General features: G+C 46.1%; 1 protein-coding gene across 2 annotated transcripts in view; it reads left to right on the top strand.

Annotated features, from left to right (window-relative positions):
- RAB6A (RAB6A, member RAS oncogene family) overlaps positions 1-15,941 on the top strand; it is a 41,969-nt gene that overhangs the window by 19,409 nt on the left and 6,619 nt on the right. The window contains exons 2-6 of one of the 2 annotated variants that reach the window (XM_005429176.2): positions 5,109-5,167; positions 7,628-7,681; positions 9,218-9,323; positions 11,096-11,207; positions 11,906-11,999. In XM_005429176.2, the coding sequence (XP_005429233.1) occupies positions 5,109-5,167; positions 7,628-7,681; positions 9,218-9,323; positions 11,096-11,207; positions 11,906-11,999 (425 nt within the window). Of the gene's footprint in view, positions 1-5,108; positions 5,168-7,627; positions 7,682-9,044; positions 9,151-9,217; positions 9,324-11,095; positions 11,208-11,905; positions 12,000-15,941 lie in introns of both variants that reach the window. The other variant, XM_005429175.2, reaches the window with a different exon arrangement.

The raw sequence follows: 15,941 nt of genomic DNA, 5'->3' as shown, positions 1-15,941 counted from the left end.
CTTGGATGAATGCAGTCGGCTGGCTCTGCCAGTGCCTTTGGATAATGAATGAGTTTGGTTTCTTGCTTTGAGGGAACCAGGTGAAATTTCCATAGTTTGACAGCAAACAGCAGAGGGAGGATGTGGGGGGTGTTTTTATATTTTTTTAAAGAAGCTGCTTTAATCACTTTAATACAGCATTTCTGTTTCCACTGCTGGGAATGACGTACCTAAAATATTTTTACTGGCTCATACAGATCAGTAGAAGTCAACTCTGTGCATCTTCCTTTTGGGGCTTCTTTTTAAACACAAATCTAAAAATGGTTTTGAGGCATTCATAATTCAGTATATTGTTCTTAGCAATGCTTTTCCTTTTGGTGCCATTGGAATGCATTTCCTTTTGGGTGTTTTTTTTTTTTTTCACAGCAAAATAATTCCAGTGAAGATTTTGAGGTGAGCTTAGCTATGAAAGTTATAGTGTCACTGGGGTTTATCCTTCAATCAGATCTGAAAGGAGTCATGTAAAGGGCAAGTGAAATTTTGGGATTACACAGTGAGGAGAAGGCTTTCCTCATCTTCCTCCCTTTACCTCTGGCTTTCAGCAGGTTGGATCTCTTGGCCAAGGCTGCTCCTGAGAGCTGGGAGAGGCCAAGGGCAGCTTTCCAGTTGAACAGTCTGGACATGTTGATTACTTTTAAAGTTATTTTGCTTTCAAGATAATTCTTGAGGTTTTTTTTCCTGATTGCTGATGCTTTGAAAGTTCTAAACAACCACTAGGATGAAGTCAGCAATTTAAATGTGGCTTCTCCAGAAGAATCCTTGGAGAAGTTGTGAATCTGAGTATGAGAAAATGAGAGGGGCATGTCAGTCTGCGTGTGATGCACACAGTCCAAGTGGCACCATCCCAATTGCTTTTCCTTGCAGGTCACTCCTGGCTGGTGCCTGAGCCCTTTGCAGACTCTGGCAACAAAGAACTTTGTAATGCTGTGCTGGTGCTGGCAGGGAGGTGATTTGTGTTACCTCAGGGGCCTGGGCCCTCCTCCCCAGAGGCACCGTGAATCAGTGGCGCTCTGGGGCTGCTGCTGGGCACACGGCTCTCCCCAGGAGCAGGACAAAGGCAGCCTGCAAGAATCAGATGGAGTGACCTTGGAATGTCTCCAGGGCTGCTGTGGGATCACAGTGGCTGGAAGCACGAGATCAGCGTATTGATTCCATCCTGCAGCTGAGTTCTCTGTGAGATCCCTGCCAGGCAGTGGCTGCAGGCTCCCAGACAAAGGGCATCAATCAGGGGCACTCCAGGAGCTCAAGGCTTGGAATTCAACCCCTCCTGCTTCGTGGCAATTCCAGTGATGGGATCTTCACAACTTCCCCTCAGTCATCTTTGGGCACTTGGCTGTTTGCTGCCACGGTCCAGGTGCTGATTCAGGAGGGTGTTGGGGCATCTGCTGGTTTCTGTGCTGAACCAGTGATCAAACCTTTCCTTTTAGGAGTTTCCTAATTTTGTATATCAAAACAGCCAGCTTCTTCTTGTCCCAGAACATATGGGAACACTGCAGCCTTGCAGAATTCGTGGGGATGGGGTGAGCAGCCAGCTCATGATGGGAGCCACCAGGTCCAGATTCCTCCAGAGCTGATCCAGCTGAATAAAACCATCTGAGCAAGTCAGATCCGAGCTTAAAACTTCCCGTTGGAGCTGGATCCCTTCAGAAGTGAGCATTGCTATTTAGATGATAGAAGGTGCTCTGAGGGCTGGAGCCAGGCTGGCAGAGCTGGGGGCGCTCACCTGGAGAGGAGAAGGCTCCAGGGAGAGCTCAGAGCCCTTGCAGGGCCTGGAGGGGCTCCAGGAGAGCTGCAGAGGGACTGGGGACAAGGCATGGAGGGACAGGAGCCAGGGAATGGCTCCCACTGCCAGAGGGCAGGGCTGGATGGGATATTGGGAATTAGGAATTGTTCCCTGGCACAGGTGCCCAGAGCAGCTGTGGCTGCCCCCGGATCCCTGGCAGTGCCCAAGGCCAGGCTGGATGGAGCTTGGAGCGGCCTGGGCCAGTGGCAGGTGTCCCTGTCATGGCAAGGGGCTGGGATGAGCTGGTGTTCAAGGTCCCTTCCAGCCCAAAACCTTCTAGGAATTTATAATCACAGCAATCACTCAAGGAGTGGTGTGTGAGGCACAATTGTGTGACTGGGAGATGTTTGATGTGGATTTTGTTGGATGGAAAGCTGGAAGGAGTCAAGAACTCATCTGGTGAAGCCGTTGTTCAGCCTCTTAATGACAGAAATATGTCCAGAATGTCAGGCTTGGTGTTGAAACAAATGACTTCTTTGGTTAATCACTTATTTACTTGGCTTCCCTCCTCTTCAAAAGATGCCTTGGATGTAAATTCCTAGAGTGAAATGACATTGACAACTCTGCATGCCAAGGAAGGGAGGAGAATCCACTGCCCAGCTGAATAAGTCATTTTGAAATTCAATTGCCTCAATTTCCCAGTTCTGTGCCCTTCCTGCTTGGATTGTGCTTGGACTCAGCTTTTGGCTGTTAGATCTTAATCTACAGAGGGAAAAGTGGCTGGAGACAAGTTTCCCTGAGCAGCAAGTCACTTGTGCCCCTCACCTCTCCGCTGCTTGCTGTGAACTCTGCAGGCTGCCTGGATTTTTGCCAAAAAGTTCTTTCTCAGCTCCTGAATTGTTTGAGATTTCCCCTCGCTTCCTGTAGCTGTCAGTGTGTCCAGTCAAAGCAATCCCCATTGCCAGCATTTCCTCCCCCACCTCTGTCCCTCCGAGGATGTGATATTGACCTTTTCCTTGGGCTTGTTCCAGCAGCATACCAGGAATATTTTGCCCTACAGGATATTTATTGCATTGCTGACTAATGCTGCCCTGGACGTACTTGTGTGTGGAAATTTCCCCAAGAGATTGAATTAACTCACTAGATTAAAAAAAAAAAAACCAAACCAACATCTTAATGAAACAAAGCTGAGGTCTTGAGTGTCTTATCTGTTCCTTGGGCTCTGACCCCTGGATTACTTATCCAGTTGTTTCCCATCTGGATTTTAAGCAGCTGGTTGTTCTTGTCTCTGTGTATTACCTTGTTCTGCTTCTCCCTGCTGGGCTTCATTTGCCTCCTGAGGTCATTTTGGCATTTTCCAAGAAGAATTTGAATTCTGGATCTGTCCTCTCCCTTGCTTGCAGTCACTCCCAAATTATTGCCTTCTGGGAATTTGAGGAACATACAGCCAGCAAGGCAGAGCAGAAATGAGAGATACAGTGGGATCTGTGGGCTTTCATTCCTGCCAGGATTTCTAAAAGGAGTCAGTTTGGGTTTTTTTAAAAGGAGGCATGGCAATGCCTCAGTGTTCATGGAATTAAAACTGTGAGCAGTTGGTGTTAATGCCATCTTGATCTGCTGCCTGTCTACATAAACCTGGGTCTGCTGAGAGAAGAAATGTCTTGGAACTCAGTCCATTAGGATGCTCTCTCCAAATGTTGGTTGAAGCAGATATTTAAATATAAACAAGCCCAAGCAGTACCTTATTTTCCCCCTCTTTTAGTGAAATCAGTGAAGGTAGGGTAGGGAGGCTCCAGGAATAAACAGAATATTTTTATATTTTTATGCTTTGTGGACAGATCCCATCCAAGACCTGTCACTCAGAAGGGAAGAATTTTCTGGAACACCTCATTGTCCTTCAGGGGCTGTGAGTTGCCAAAGCAAATAATTTCCTGGGTGAGACTGGGCCCGTGAGGAGTTAAATGTGGCTCTTTGCATCAGTGGCCACGTGAGGAAAACCAGCTTGTTTGTGATGCTGCAAATCAGTTCCTGGGATTCAGCCTGTGCTGCAGCAGGAGGGGATTGGGGTTGCTTGTCTGTGTCTCCTGGAATGAATCCCTCCTCCCCTGTTCAGCACATCCATGGGACACATCTGAGTGAGGGACTCAGGAATCGCTCCCATCTGGGATGTGCTGCTTCTGAAAACCTACTCAGTGCAGGGAGTATTTGCTCTACCTTTGTGAAGGCAGCTTTTTAACTTGCTGGGAAACATGATTCTGCCTCCAGAGCAGAATATGTTAGAGATTCACATGGGAATTCAGATTTTGACTTGGGAAAATCTCATCTCTCTGAGGCTGTCTGCTGGGTTCCTGTTTGTTTAGCCCTTTTTCAGAGTTCACTGAAGATGAAAATGCTGCTTAATTGGGATACTGGAGATTTTGGTGACACTTATGTTAAGATCTAAAACAAGCAAACAAAACCCCCCCAAAACTCACCCCAGAAATCACAGAATGGTTTGGGTTGGAAGGAACCTTAATCTTGCCTTAAATCCCTGTGTTCACTGGATGTCCACCCTGGCAAAGAACTGAAATCCTTGCAATATTGCTTGGAGAACACAAGCTCTGCCTTGAGCACTCTGTCTTACCTTTTACCTGCACATGCAGTGTTTGGTGTCCAGCACAAGTCACACAGCTCCTCTCCTCTGCCTCTGGGAGATGGCAAATTCCAGCTGCAGGGAGGTTGGAAAAAACTCTGGGAGGTGATGCAGCCCTGAGTTACTTCCTAAATAACTGGCCTACAATTAAGAGGATTTATACACATCAAAATGAGGCGGCTGGAGATGTTTCAGTTCCTGGGGATCTTGCTGATCCCTCCAGGTGAAGGTGTAGGAGAAAGAAAAAACCTTTAAAATATGAGTTAGGCTTTGGCCCAGCTCTGCTGTGGTGTTTGTCTTAAGAGGAGTAGAAAATAAGTGTTGTGAGGATGATGGGGTCTGAAAGTGAGTAAATCTCATGTTTTATGAGTGAGAAGAGCTTTTTGTTGCTAATAATTAGTTATGGAGGCTGTTAAGGTCATTCAGTGCAACTAAAATTACTGAATGATTTGGTAGAAAACAGAGCAATGAAATTAATTTTCATCTCAGGTCACAAATATTTAAGAGTAAATCTGATTATTTGGAATGATACAGGGGGAAAAAAAGAAAAAAAGTGGCTTTACAGTTGTAAAGTCAAATAGCTGCTCTTGTCCTTGCAGGAAGTTTAAGTGCGCATGATGGATCTGTTGGACATAGTAAACCATTTTTAAATCACTTGCTTAAACCTTGCTCTGAAATTGTCCCTTGAATCCATGTTTTTTTCTCTTCTTTTAGTGGGGAAGACTTCCTTGATCACCAGGTTCATGTATGACAGCTTTGACAACACCTACCAGGTAAGTGAATCCATATTTTTGTCTCGTGTAAGACTCCTCTGCTGCCGTGTCTTCCATTGCAGGAAAAGTCATTCCAGACAAGCTGGGGCGCTGACCATGGAATTGCCAATTGTAAAATCTTAATTTTTGTCACCAGCCAGGGTGGCACTTCTGAGTTGGATTCTGCTCCAGGAGTTTGCCTGCTGCTTGCAGCAGGATGAGCTGTGGAATGTTCTAAAGGAATACCCAAGGCACAGCCAGGGAATAGCAGTTAAATCTGCCAGGGTTGGTTTTTTTTCCCCCACCATTTTCTATCAGACCATCACAAATCTAATCCCTGTGTGTGGATAACATAGCAGGTACCCAGGTCTTTTAAACAAGTTGACACAAGCTAGAAAATAATACAAAATATATTTAAACAAATTTAAGATGCTTAGAAAACAATTTTACAAATTAGCAGTGTTGCTAATTTGCAGTGTTGCCCACTCCCAGAATTTAGCATGAGCTCAAAATGTGGTGAGATATAAAAGTATTTCAGTTTCCTGAAGTGTGTCTCCTCCAAGCAGAACATGTTTCATGACTTGGTTACAGTTGGTGATGTTCTGGATACACGAAACTGAGAAAAATCTGTTCCCTGATGCCTGGGAAGGTTTTTTTAGGGGGCTGGGAGGAGGAGGTAACAGAAAAAAAAAAAAAAGGAAAACGTGATTCTCCTGTTCCTCAGTGTCTAGCCAAGGATCTCATTGAACTGAGAGATTTCCCTCCTGCCTCCTTCAGTAATTCCTCCTTGCTGCTGCTAGGAAAAACGGGATGGGAAGTTCTCCCTGAGCTGTGGGAAGAGCCACGTTTCCATAGTGTGAGAGGGCTGGAGCACACATCACTGCTTCCTCCCACATTCCTCCCACTGTAATTACATGGACATTGAAGGCAGTTCTTTTATTTAAGCTGGGATTTCATCCCCTCCCCAGTATTTTTCTTTTAGGAGTGCTCCTTTTCCTTACTGAGTTTGTGTCCCAGTTCTTCCTTGAGGAGGTTTCAGCCTGTGTGCTTTAGGGGTGTCACCGTGGAAGGGTGCTCTGGTGTAATACGTGAAATGATTGCAAAATCAGTGAGTGGCACTTACAACAGTGAGGAGTCCCAAGGGCTGCTAAGACAACTTGCATTTAGGCATCAGTGCTGCCTGCCCAGTTTGGTGTTAATGGGCTTGGGTCAGAGCCATTCATCCAAACCCCTTGGTTTTCCTGGAGGTGTGCCTGAGGTGGGGCCATACCTCCTAGTGGGTGCTGTAGCTAGAAGAAGGAATCAGTCACAAAAGCTCCAGGAATTTGGCCAAAATCACACTGCCTGTTGGTGTCAACCCAAACCAGACGTTTTTGGATGCCCAGGATTGTCTAGAGACCCCTGAGACCTCAGTGTTAATGCACCTGATCACGGGTAACTGGAGCAGGGGATGAGTTCAGGGATGATCTGCTTGTTCTGGATGTTTCTGGCACATTTTGAATGCCTGTTTTTCTGAAACCTATCATTTGAACATGGGGTTTTTATGTTCAGCTGTTAAAAATAGAAAGCTGCCATTTAGAAAAATCCGTGCTGTGCATCGGATTCCTTCTGCTCGCTGCTGGATGAGAGGAATTCAGCTGTGTCCCTCTGTCTTGTCAGTAAGAGCTTGCTGTGCTGTGTCAGAAACCCAAACACCTGGAATAAAACCATGTGATTGGAGGTGTTTATTTTGCCAGGAGTCATTCCCTTCCTCCATGGACATGCTGGGAATGATTTCCTTTGTGCTGTGGCCCCACATATCGTGGAAGATCTGTTTTAGTAAAAGTCCTGGTGTATTGAGCATGCTGGAATCCTCTCCTTGATAATGCTGCTTCCCTGTTGTGCTAGGACAGGCTGGGAGAGAAGAAGGCTCCAGGGAGACCTCAGGGCCTAAAGGGGCTCCAGGAGAGCTGGACAGGGACTGGGGACAAGGCATGGAGAGAAAGGACACAGGGAATGGCTTCCCACTGCCGTTAAGATGTTCTCCAGGAAGCTCCCACTGTTGCTGTGAAGTTTGGGTGCAGCTTTGCTGCTTTAAGATGAACCAAGCTTCAGTGAGGGCGCCTGCCTTGATCTGCCTGGAAGAGTGAAGATCCATGGAAATATTTGGCACTTGGGAAGAAGACAGTGTGCCCACCATATCCTGGCTGAGCTGGGGGACACCAATTTGTCACATGCTTAAAAATCCCTGCTGCTACCCAAATAAATGTGTGGATTAAGCTGCCAATATGCCTCAAGTCAAGCTTAAAACCTTTTGTGCTTTAAGGAGTTGTTCTGGTCATGGATATATTAAACAAATTGCTTATTGAATCAAGCTATATCTTAAAAACAAGAAACCAATCCTGTTTTTCTTGCAGCTTCTGCTGCTCCCCTGAAAATCACTTCAGGTGTTCTGACTTTTTTTTTTTTTTAAGAGCTCTTGGTTTTCTCATCTCTTTACAGGCAACAATTGGCATTGACTTCTTATCGAAAACCATGTACTTGGAGGATCGAACAGTGAGTAAGATTTTGTTGCTTTTCTCTGTGAACAGTAGGAATGAGGACCAGCATCTGGTTTTGTGCAGCCCACACTTCTGAGATCACTGGGAAGCACAGGCTGAGCCTTCATCTCCCAGCTGCTTCCAGGCTGACAAGTGCTGTGGAGACACAGCAGTGGGGATGGGAAATTTGGTGTCATCCTCTGTGAAGAAAGAGATAATTTGAGGGGTGAATGATGGTGGGAGTCTGGAGAAAGGGGAACCATGCTTAACCCCTTCAGCTTTTGATGCCACAAGACAGAAAGGTAAATAAAATACAGATTGCCAGATGTGGCCAGTTAATAGCTGGCTCCACATTCTTAGTGCTCCTCGTTTAAAAAGAAGGTGGCCTCTGATGAGTGCACAAATGAGACTCGTTTCCTTGCTTGGTGCAGTTTTAACTCATCAAGTGAAATCACTCCTGTGTGCAAGCAAAGCTGTGGTTTAAAATGAGCTCAGATTCTTAATTAAGAAATTCAGCCTCAGTTGAGCTATTTGCAGAAACAAAACTGCAGTGCTGCAGAAGCTTGTGGTACCGGATGAAGTCCCGATAAATGGGATTGGATAAACCCCCAGTAAATGGGATTGCATGGAAAGGGCTTGAGGGATGACATGTGCTTTCCATGGCCCAACTGGCTCTTGCACACCTTGCCATACATGTTGCTTTTAGTGTGCCTTGCCTTTTCTTCCAGAACCTTGCTGGTAAGAGCCATTCAGCCTGTCTGTGAGTGTTATTTTGCGGTTTAGAGTTACAACAAGCATTTTATCCTCAAAAAACTGACATGAGTAGCTTTTCCACCAGCAACCATCCTTCATGCTGCTGGAGGTTGCCTGTGTGAGTCCTGAGGAGGGAGAGCAGAGCATGATTTCTCCTGTAGGAAGAAGTGCAGGTGAACATTTCACAGAACCACTGAGGCTGGAAAAGCCCTCCAAGATCAAGTCCAAGCATCCCCAGCACTGCCAAGGCCACCACTAACCCACGTCCCCAAGTGCCACATCCACACACTTCTGAGCACTTCCAGGGATGCTGATTCCATCACTTCAGCTGTAGCTTTCTTGTTGGTGCTCTCAGTTTGGAAGCTGAGCCATTCCACTGCCCCCCTTTTGGAAGGGAAGCATTTTTTGGGAAGCTGCACCCCCCCAGTTTGGCTGCTCTTACCCCTTGGGAGAGATTGCTGTAGGGAGACAGTGTCCTGCTGCTCCCAGTCCCCAGGCACCTCCTGCATGAGTTTCTCCTTTTTATTTAGCTATTTTTTGGAAAAAAAACCCCAAAAAGTGAAACATTTCTTTACTCTTTTATTTTTAGTGGCAGTTTGGCTTTTTTAATTTTCTCCCGCCCACAGATCAGGTTGCAGCTGTGGGATACTGCGGGTCAGGAACGTTTCCGTAGCCTCATTCCCAGTTACATCCGTGACTCTGCTGCTGCTGTAGTAGTTTACGATATCACAAGTAGGTATTTTGCACTGGCTTTGACCTTTTGTCTTATTTTTCTTGCTTGTTTGACTGATTTTGTTAGGTACGGTTGCAATTATGGGACACAGCAGGTCAAGAGCGGTCCAGGAGCTTGATTCCTAGCTACATTCGTGACTCCACTGTTGCAGTTGTTGTTTATGATATCACAAGTGAGTGGGGGGAATTCTGCATTTCTAATACTCTGCCCTTTTCATCCTCTAGCTTAGCTTTGCATGTCCTCTCACGTCATCTGCTTGGGCTTCATCCTGGCATGACAAAACCGTGGTTTCTCTGCTTGTTTTACACAAGCCCCGTGGTTGCTGCTGTTGTAATGTACAAACTGTCTCACAGAGGCCATTTTAACCCTTCCCTACCCCATTTTCTTCAGTCCCCCAGTCCTGCCTGCTCTCGTTGCACTCCTCCATCTGCCTTTTGGTCATAACATCACCTGTGACTTTTGGTCTTCGTGTCCATGGGTATCTGAATTCTCAAACTGGAGACTTTTGTAGCTTGCTCCACCTCATTCACCCTCCCCCCTCCAATGAAATCTGGGCACGGGCTGGCGGGGAGAAGGCATTAACATCACATTTTCCTTGGAATCAGCCACTCTTACATGCTGCAAGATGCAAAACTTACTACTAAGCTCTTACCCTTTAACAATTGCTCTTTCATTCCTTACTAAGGTATGTACATTTTTGTCAACTAAAATATTAGTGCTTCTTCAGCCCTGCTCCTTCTGTCCCTCCCCTCAGTCCAGACCCCCCTTAACTTACCAGTTCCTGCACTGACAAAGAGCAGAAATTCTGTTTTAGGGGAGCTAAACCTTCAGACAGTATCAGTTGTAAACCAGAATTGACTGAGAACAATGGCCTAATTCTGCACAAATGCATAAGTTCTTGTCCTTTGATTTATAAATACTAGAAGATTGCAGCCAGGAATAGGGGCTTTACCTAGAAAAGCTCTAATTGTTAAAAATGGCACTTTCCTCTGAGCTAAAATTGCAGGTTAGCTGTGAACTCTGAATTTTCTCCTGACCCAGCAAATTCAATATTGCCAAGCAGTAAAGGGAATTAAGACACTGGCAAGTGATCAAGCCTTGGCTGTCTAGCATGCAATATATTACTTTGCAGTAGAAACCATTAAAAAAAAATCAATACTTTTCAAGAACTGCTGCAGAGGCCCCCCCTTCTTAAGTACTGAAACTACTTTGGCTGCTCAGATGCTCTTTGTGTCACTAACTGGCAAATGCTGAGCTCTGTGGCAGCTTCCCTCCAACTCCTTTTTCCCTGTGGGATGCAACCATTCAAGCACCACAGAGTCTGGAATTCTTACCTTGCAGCTTTTAAGGGTGTAGCATGAAGTGCCTGTGAAGAGGTTAAATTTCTGCTTCTGGTTTTATGCAAAGATTTAGGAATTGTTTTGAAGGCAAGTGTTCAGTGCCACGGGAGTTGCTGCTGTGTTGTATAACCCTGGGATTCCCTAGAGAAAATAAAAATTGATTCAAGTGTACAAAATGCAAGGCTGGGATTGAGGATTTTTGAGAACTGTAGGAACCTCTGTAGGTGCACAAGCCATGAGCAGGGTACAGTGCAAAAATTAATCCCCGCTCCCGACAGAAAATACTTCATGTTGAACTAAAAAATAAGGAACGCAGTGATAAGATTTTTCATTTTAGGTGCTGTCAAAACCAAATTCTAGATGGACTCAGTTCCCTCTGGGGCTTTGAGCCCACCTGTAAAGAGGCACTTGCCCATGTGAAATCAATGCCAGAGCTTCCGTGTCCTTTAGTGGGGGAGATTGAGGGTTCCACTCGCTGATTCTTCATCACCCTCCTCCGCCGACTCCACAGAAAATGAAGCTTTTCTTTCCAAGTGCAGATGTGTTTCCTGGTGAGCTGTGAGGGACAGCTGCAGTGATAACCCTCTCCACTGTTCTCTGATAGATGTAAACTCCTTCCAGCAAACCACAAAGTGGATCGACGACGTCAGAACGGAACGGGGCAGCGATGTCATCATCATGCTGGTGGGAAATAAAACAGATCTAGCAGATAAGAGGTATGGGCCAATCATCCAGCTTTCAAATCCTGCTTTTCTTACTCTGCTGCTGTTTGCTCCTATTTTAAGGAGTATATTGTAATGTATTTGTTTTTCTGGAGATGGCTGTGACTAGAGAAATCTCAATTTTAAATCCTCTTTCTTTTGGCTAAGGCAGATTTCCATCACAGGGCTGAAAAACCATCACCAGCTTGTACAGATGTCAGGAGAGAAGGGATTGTTCACTACAGTCCACACTAGTGAATGAAAAAACTGGTTACAAATATTTGTTCTTAATAATGTCCTGCTTAATGGGTGGAACACATATCTAGGGAAAAACGGGACAAAATCCCTCCCAAATGAGGTGGTTACACTTGGACCTTTGTGAAAATAGCTTGGTTTTGATGATTATTTTGGGACTGCGATTGCTAATTATTCAGACATAAAAGCATAGCTTCCTGGGCAGGGATTTGGGGGTGAACACTTGGCTTTTCTGCTGGAATGCTGAGTTCTGCTTGGGTGTGCCATGGAAGTGAAGTGGTGATACCTGCCAGCAGCTGTACATTCCATGCAGGAAAAAAAACCCCTTTAGGTGCTTTCAGATAAAGCAGTTAAAGGCTTTTTTAAAAGTGTAATAAATCTTAATTATTAAGGTATTTGTTCAGGTTTGGGTTTTATGAGGTGTTTTTCCCCCCCTAACTCTGTGTTTTCTTCCCCAGACAAGTGTCCATTGAGGAAGGAGAAAGGAAAGCCAAAGAGTTGAATGTAATGTTCATTGAAACTAGTGCAAAAGCAGGATACAATGTAAAACAGGTGAGTGGCTGCAGGTAACACAGCCTCCTTGTGGGAGGAGCACGTCCCTGGATCTCGGGAAGCCTTGGCACAGGGGGCCAGTGGGAATTGTAGTCCACACACAGCTGGCAACACCTCAGAGCTGAATTGTTGGCTGAGGTTCTGCAGGATCTCTGGCCTTGCATCACATGATTTGGGACTTCCTTTCCCTTAAATAACAGGGGAGTTATGGAAGAAGCTTTGCGAGTACAGAATCACACCTTCCTGGGCTTTTGATAATCCAGATTTGCTGTTTGGACTGAGAGTGAGACACAAAGCTGGGGAAGCACAGGTCTGAGGACTCTTTGTGTTCTGTTTCAGTGAATGAAACAAACCGGGGAAGGAGGAGCATGATGGCTTAAAATGCTTCCAGTGCACAGGGAGACAGAGCAACTGCTGTTCCCACTCTGTTGGAAGGCACTGGAAGTGCCAGCAAATGCTTCTGTACAACCAGAGCTATTTATTTCTAGAAGATGATGAATTGCTTTTGAATTGGGGAAAGCAGTGAAAGATCTTTTGAACTGATGGGGCTGCAGAAAAACGAGGGTTTATGTCCTGAGATGAGCTGTGGCTCTTTAGAGTCAGACCTGGAGAAGGCATAAATCCATGGGTGTCTCCACAGAGCAAACACACCAGTGTGGAATGCTGTGCTCAGCTCCCTGTCCCCCAGGAAGAGAAGGACCTGGAGCTGCTGCAGAGAGCCCAGAGGAGGCCCCAGAGCTGCCCCAGGGCTGGAGCCAGGCTGGGAGAGCTGGGGGTGCTCACCTGGAGAGGAGAAGCTCCAGGGAGAGCTCAGAGCCCTTGCAGGGCCTGAAGGGGCTCCAGGAGAGCTGCAGAGGGACTGGGGACAAGGGATGGAGGGACAGGACACAGGGAATGGCTTCACATTGACAGGGTAGATTTAAATTTGGTATTGGGAAGGAATTGTTCCCTGTGAGGGTGGGCAGGCCCTGGCCCAGGGTGCCCAGAGCAGCTGTGGCTGCCCCTGGATCCCTGGCAGTGCCCAAGGCCAGGCTGGACAGGGCTTGGAGCAGCCAGGGACAGTGGGAGGTGTCCCTGCCCATGGCAGGGGTGGCACTGGGTGATCTTTAAGGTCCCTTCCCACCCAAACCATCAGGGATTCTGTGTGTGTGGATGCCATTCCACGTATATCTTATATATGTAGTTACACAAATGGTTTGTGTGCAGAAGGCTACCAGGAGTAATAAAATAGGATTATAAACTACTTCATGTTCTAGACAGGACTAAAGAGTCTGTCATTAAAATGTCCCTTGACTTTGCCTCTAAGTAGCAAAATGATTCCCTATATAATGGGATAATTATAGCAGTGTTAACTCAGAGCTGTTTCACTGCATCACCCACCATGGACGTGTTGGCTTCCAGGGTCCCCCAATTATCCTGACACAACAGAAGCTGCCTACTAATTAAGGATTGGATTCTGTCCTGCAATCCTTAATGAGTGCTTAGACCTGGGGGTGTGCACTGAGAGCAGTTGCCTCACTGAGAGGAGTGATGATGATGATGATGATGATGATGAAGGAGCTCTACACTCCCTCTTTCCTTCAGGGAGTTTCTGTGCCCTGCCACATTTCCAGAGGTTCTGTAGCCAAGCCTGTGAGGGAGTTGTGGCTTTCAGGGCCAGCTGGAACCCTGAGGATTTGATGGTGTGCACAGACATGAATAGATATTCAAAAATAATTAAAAATGGATTTTTCTTACAAGTGTTGATCCGTGTGTTGCAGGTAAGGACTGGGATTCTCAAGGATTTCAAAGCTATTCTCTATTCTAGAATATTTGTAACTCATTTTTTATTAGTTTAATAAGTAGTTGTTTAAGCAATTATCAAAGGATAAAACCTTTAATACCACCACTTAGACAGCTCCCTGTTTCCTTTGCAGCTTCTCTGCTAAATGGTGTGAATTTATTTTATAACTTAGCAATAAATTCTCTCCCAGTGAAATGGGAAAGTACAACTGCAGAATGGATCCCCTTCCCATAACCTGTGTGAAATCCTTAATAAGCTGAATGCAAATCTGACCTTCCCATAACCGATAACTTCTCTGCACAATATATTCTGATCCTGCAGAACAATCACTGTCTCAGTTAATCTTCCTACAGAATTTTCATCCAGAAACAGCTGAATTTCTTGTCCTGCTCGGGGAGGGAATGGCTGTGACTCTTCCAGCTGCTCCTCCTCAGTGGCAATCCAGGGGACTTTTGTCCTTTGGTGCTGCTTTTAGCTTCTGGTTCATCCTTTTCTGCTGCAAGAGATAAGAGGGAAGGGCATTGCCTCCAGCTCCCTGCAGCTGTGCTGCAGACCCAGAGGGCCTGCCTTTGTGCTGGGACCCCAGTAGGTGAGATGCTCTGTACTTCCAACAGCAGCTATTCCAGTGCCAGGGGCTTCTGCAGCTATTCCAGTGCCAGGATCTTCTCCCAGCAGAGAGGCAGAGGGGACCGTGCTGCTGCCAGGCTTTTCCTGCCATTCCCTGAGTCAGGAAAGGGGAGAGCTCTGAGGATGGCACCTCACTGCTGGCTGCTGTTGGATCTGTGACTGCAGAGCTGTTTGCAGTCCCCAAGGTCCTTCACACTTACTGTTCCTCCTCTGGCTTTGGGCAGGGGGTGTTGAGGGAAAACTGAGTGGATATAAGGGAATAAAAGCATTGGTAGTGTTATCGTGGGGTTAAACTGATGCAGCAGAGGGGAAAAGACTGGCTTTTGGATCCTGCAGAGACTGATTGCCAGGGGAGCCTTAAGCTGGGGAAGAGAAGTAGATAACTTGCTCCTTTTAATGCAGAGAACTGTAGTCTCTGATTCATTCTGTCAGCCCTGAATAAGCTTTAAAAGACTTTGCGATTCCTGCTCTGTCTCGGCACTCTGTATTTCAGGGAATCTTATTGTTAGTCCCTGGATTTCATGCCCAGAATATGTCAGGGTTCATTTTGCTGTCTTGTAGAAAGAGAGGGGAGGGCTCTCCCTTGAATTGCTCCCTCCAGCAGTACCTGGCACACTCCACGCTGGCCCTGGAAGAGCCAGGGATGAATGTGGGCCTTGGCAGAAGAACTTTCTCACGGCAGCAGCTCTCTGAGCACAGCCCCTCTGTGACCCTGTTCTCACAGAGCTGGGCTCTTTCTCCTGTCTTCTGATTCTTACCCATCTGATGGGCAAGAATTACCCTCAGAGTTGCAGAGAATGAGAATTAGGGAGAGATTTTTGTTTGCCTTGCATTGGGGAGCAGGTTTTTTGCCCGGCTTTTCCATCTGGACAGTGATCCTCCTGTCCTTTCCCTATTGCTGAAAACTAGTTTATGCCTGCAGTCCTTTGTGACCCTGATCTGTTGGGATTTATTGGCTGGGGTAGCAGGCAAGGCACAGTTTGGCAAATGACTTGAAACTGATGGTGAGAGATGAGGCTTCTTTCCAGAGTTTCTATCAGCAAGCAGATTGCAGAGTTGAACGCTGAAAGGGAGTTTGTGTGGCTTTTAGTCTTTCAGCTGCTGCCTTTAACTCCTGCCTTGGAAAAAAAGTCCTGGATGCTCATCAATACTTGTGTTTTTATACCCACACAAACACTGAAACATGTACATGTGTGTACAGACACACACTGGCTCGGGGCTGACAGCACCAGGAAGCTCAGAGGGCCCTGTGGGAAGGCTGCTTTCCAACCATCAGGAAGTTTCCCTAATTGGATTTATTCACATATGCTGGGGCTGATAAGCAGAAGGTTAATAAGAAATAAAGTTGATTTTTCTTAGTTGCCAAATTCCTATTTTTAGTCCGATAATTTAGGGGAGAAATACTGCTAAAAGCATCATTTTATTCCTGGTCTTAATGTAAAGAAAGGATTACTGTATTTTAAATAGCCTTTCTGTCAGCAGTGTAGTTTAAATGCAGGAATTCCAGTTGGTTCCATCAGCAGAGGATTTTT

This window comes from Geospiza fortis, unplaced genomic scaffold, assembly GCF_000277835.1.
Source record: "Geospiza fortis unplaced genomic scaffold, GeoFor_1.0 scaffold659, whole genome shotgun sequence".
NCBI classification, from domain to species: Eukaryota; Metazoa; Chordata; class Aves; order Passeriformes; family Thraupidae; genus Geospiza; species Geospiza fortis.
The sequence above is the reverse complement of the archived record's forward strand: the minus strand, read 5'-3'. Positions and strand labels throughout refer to the sequence as shown.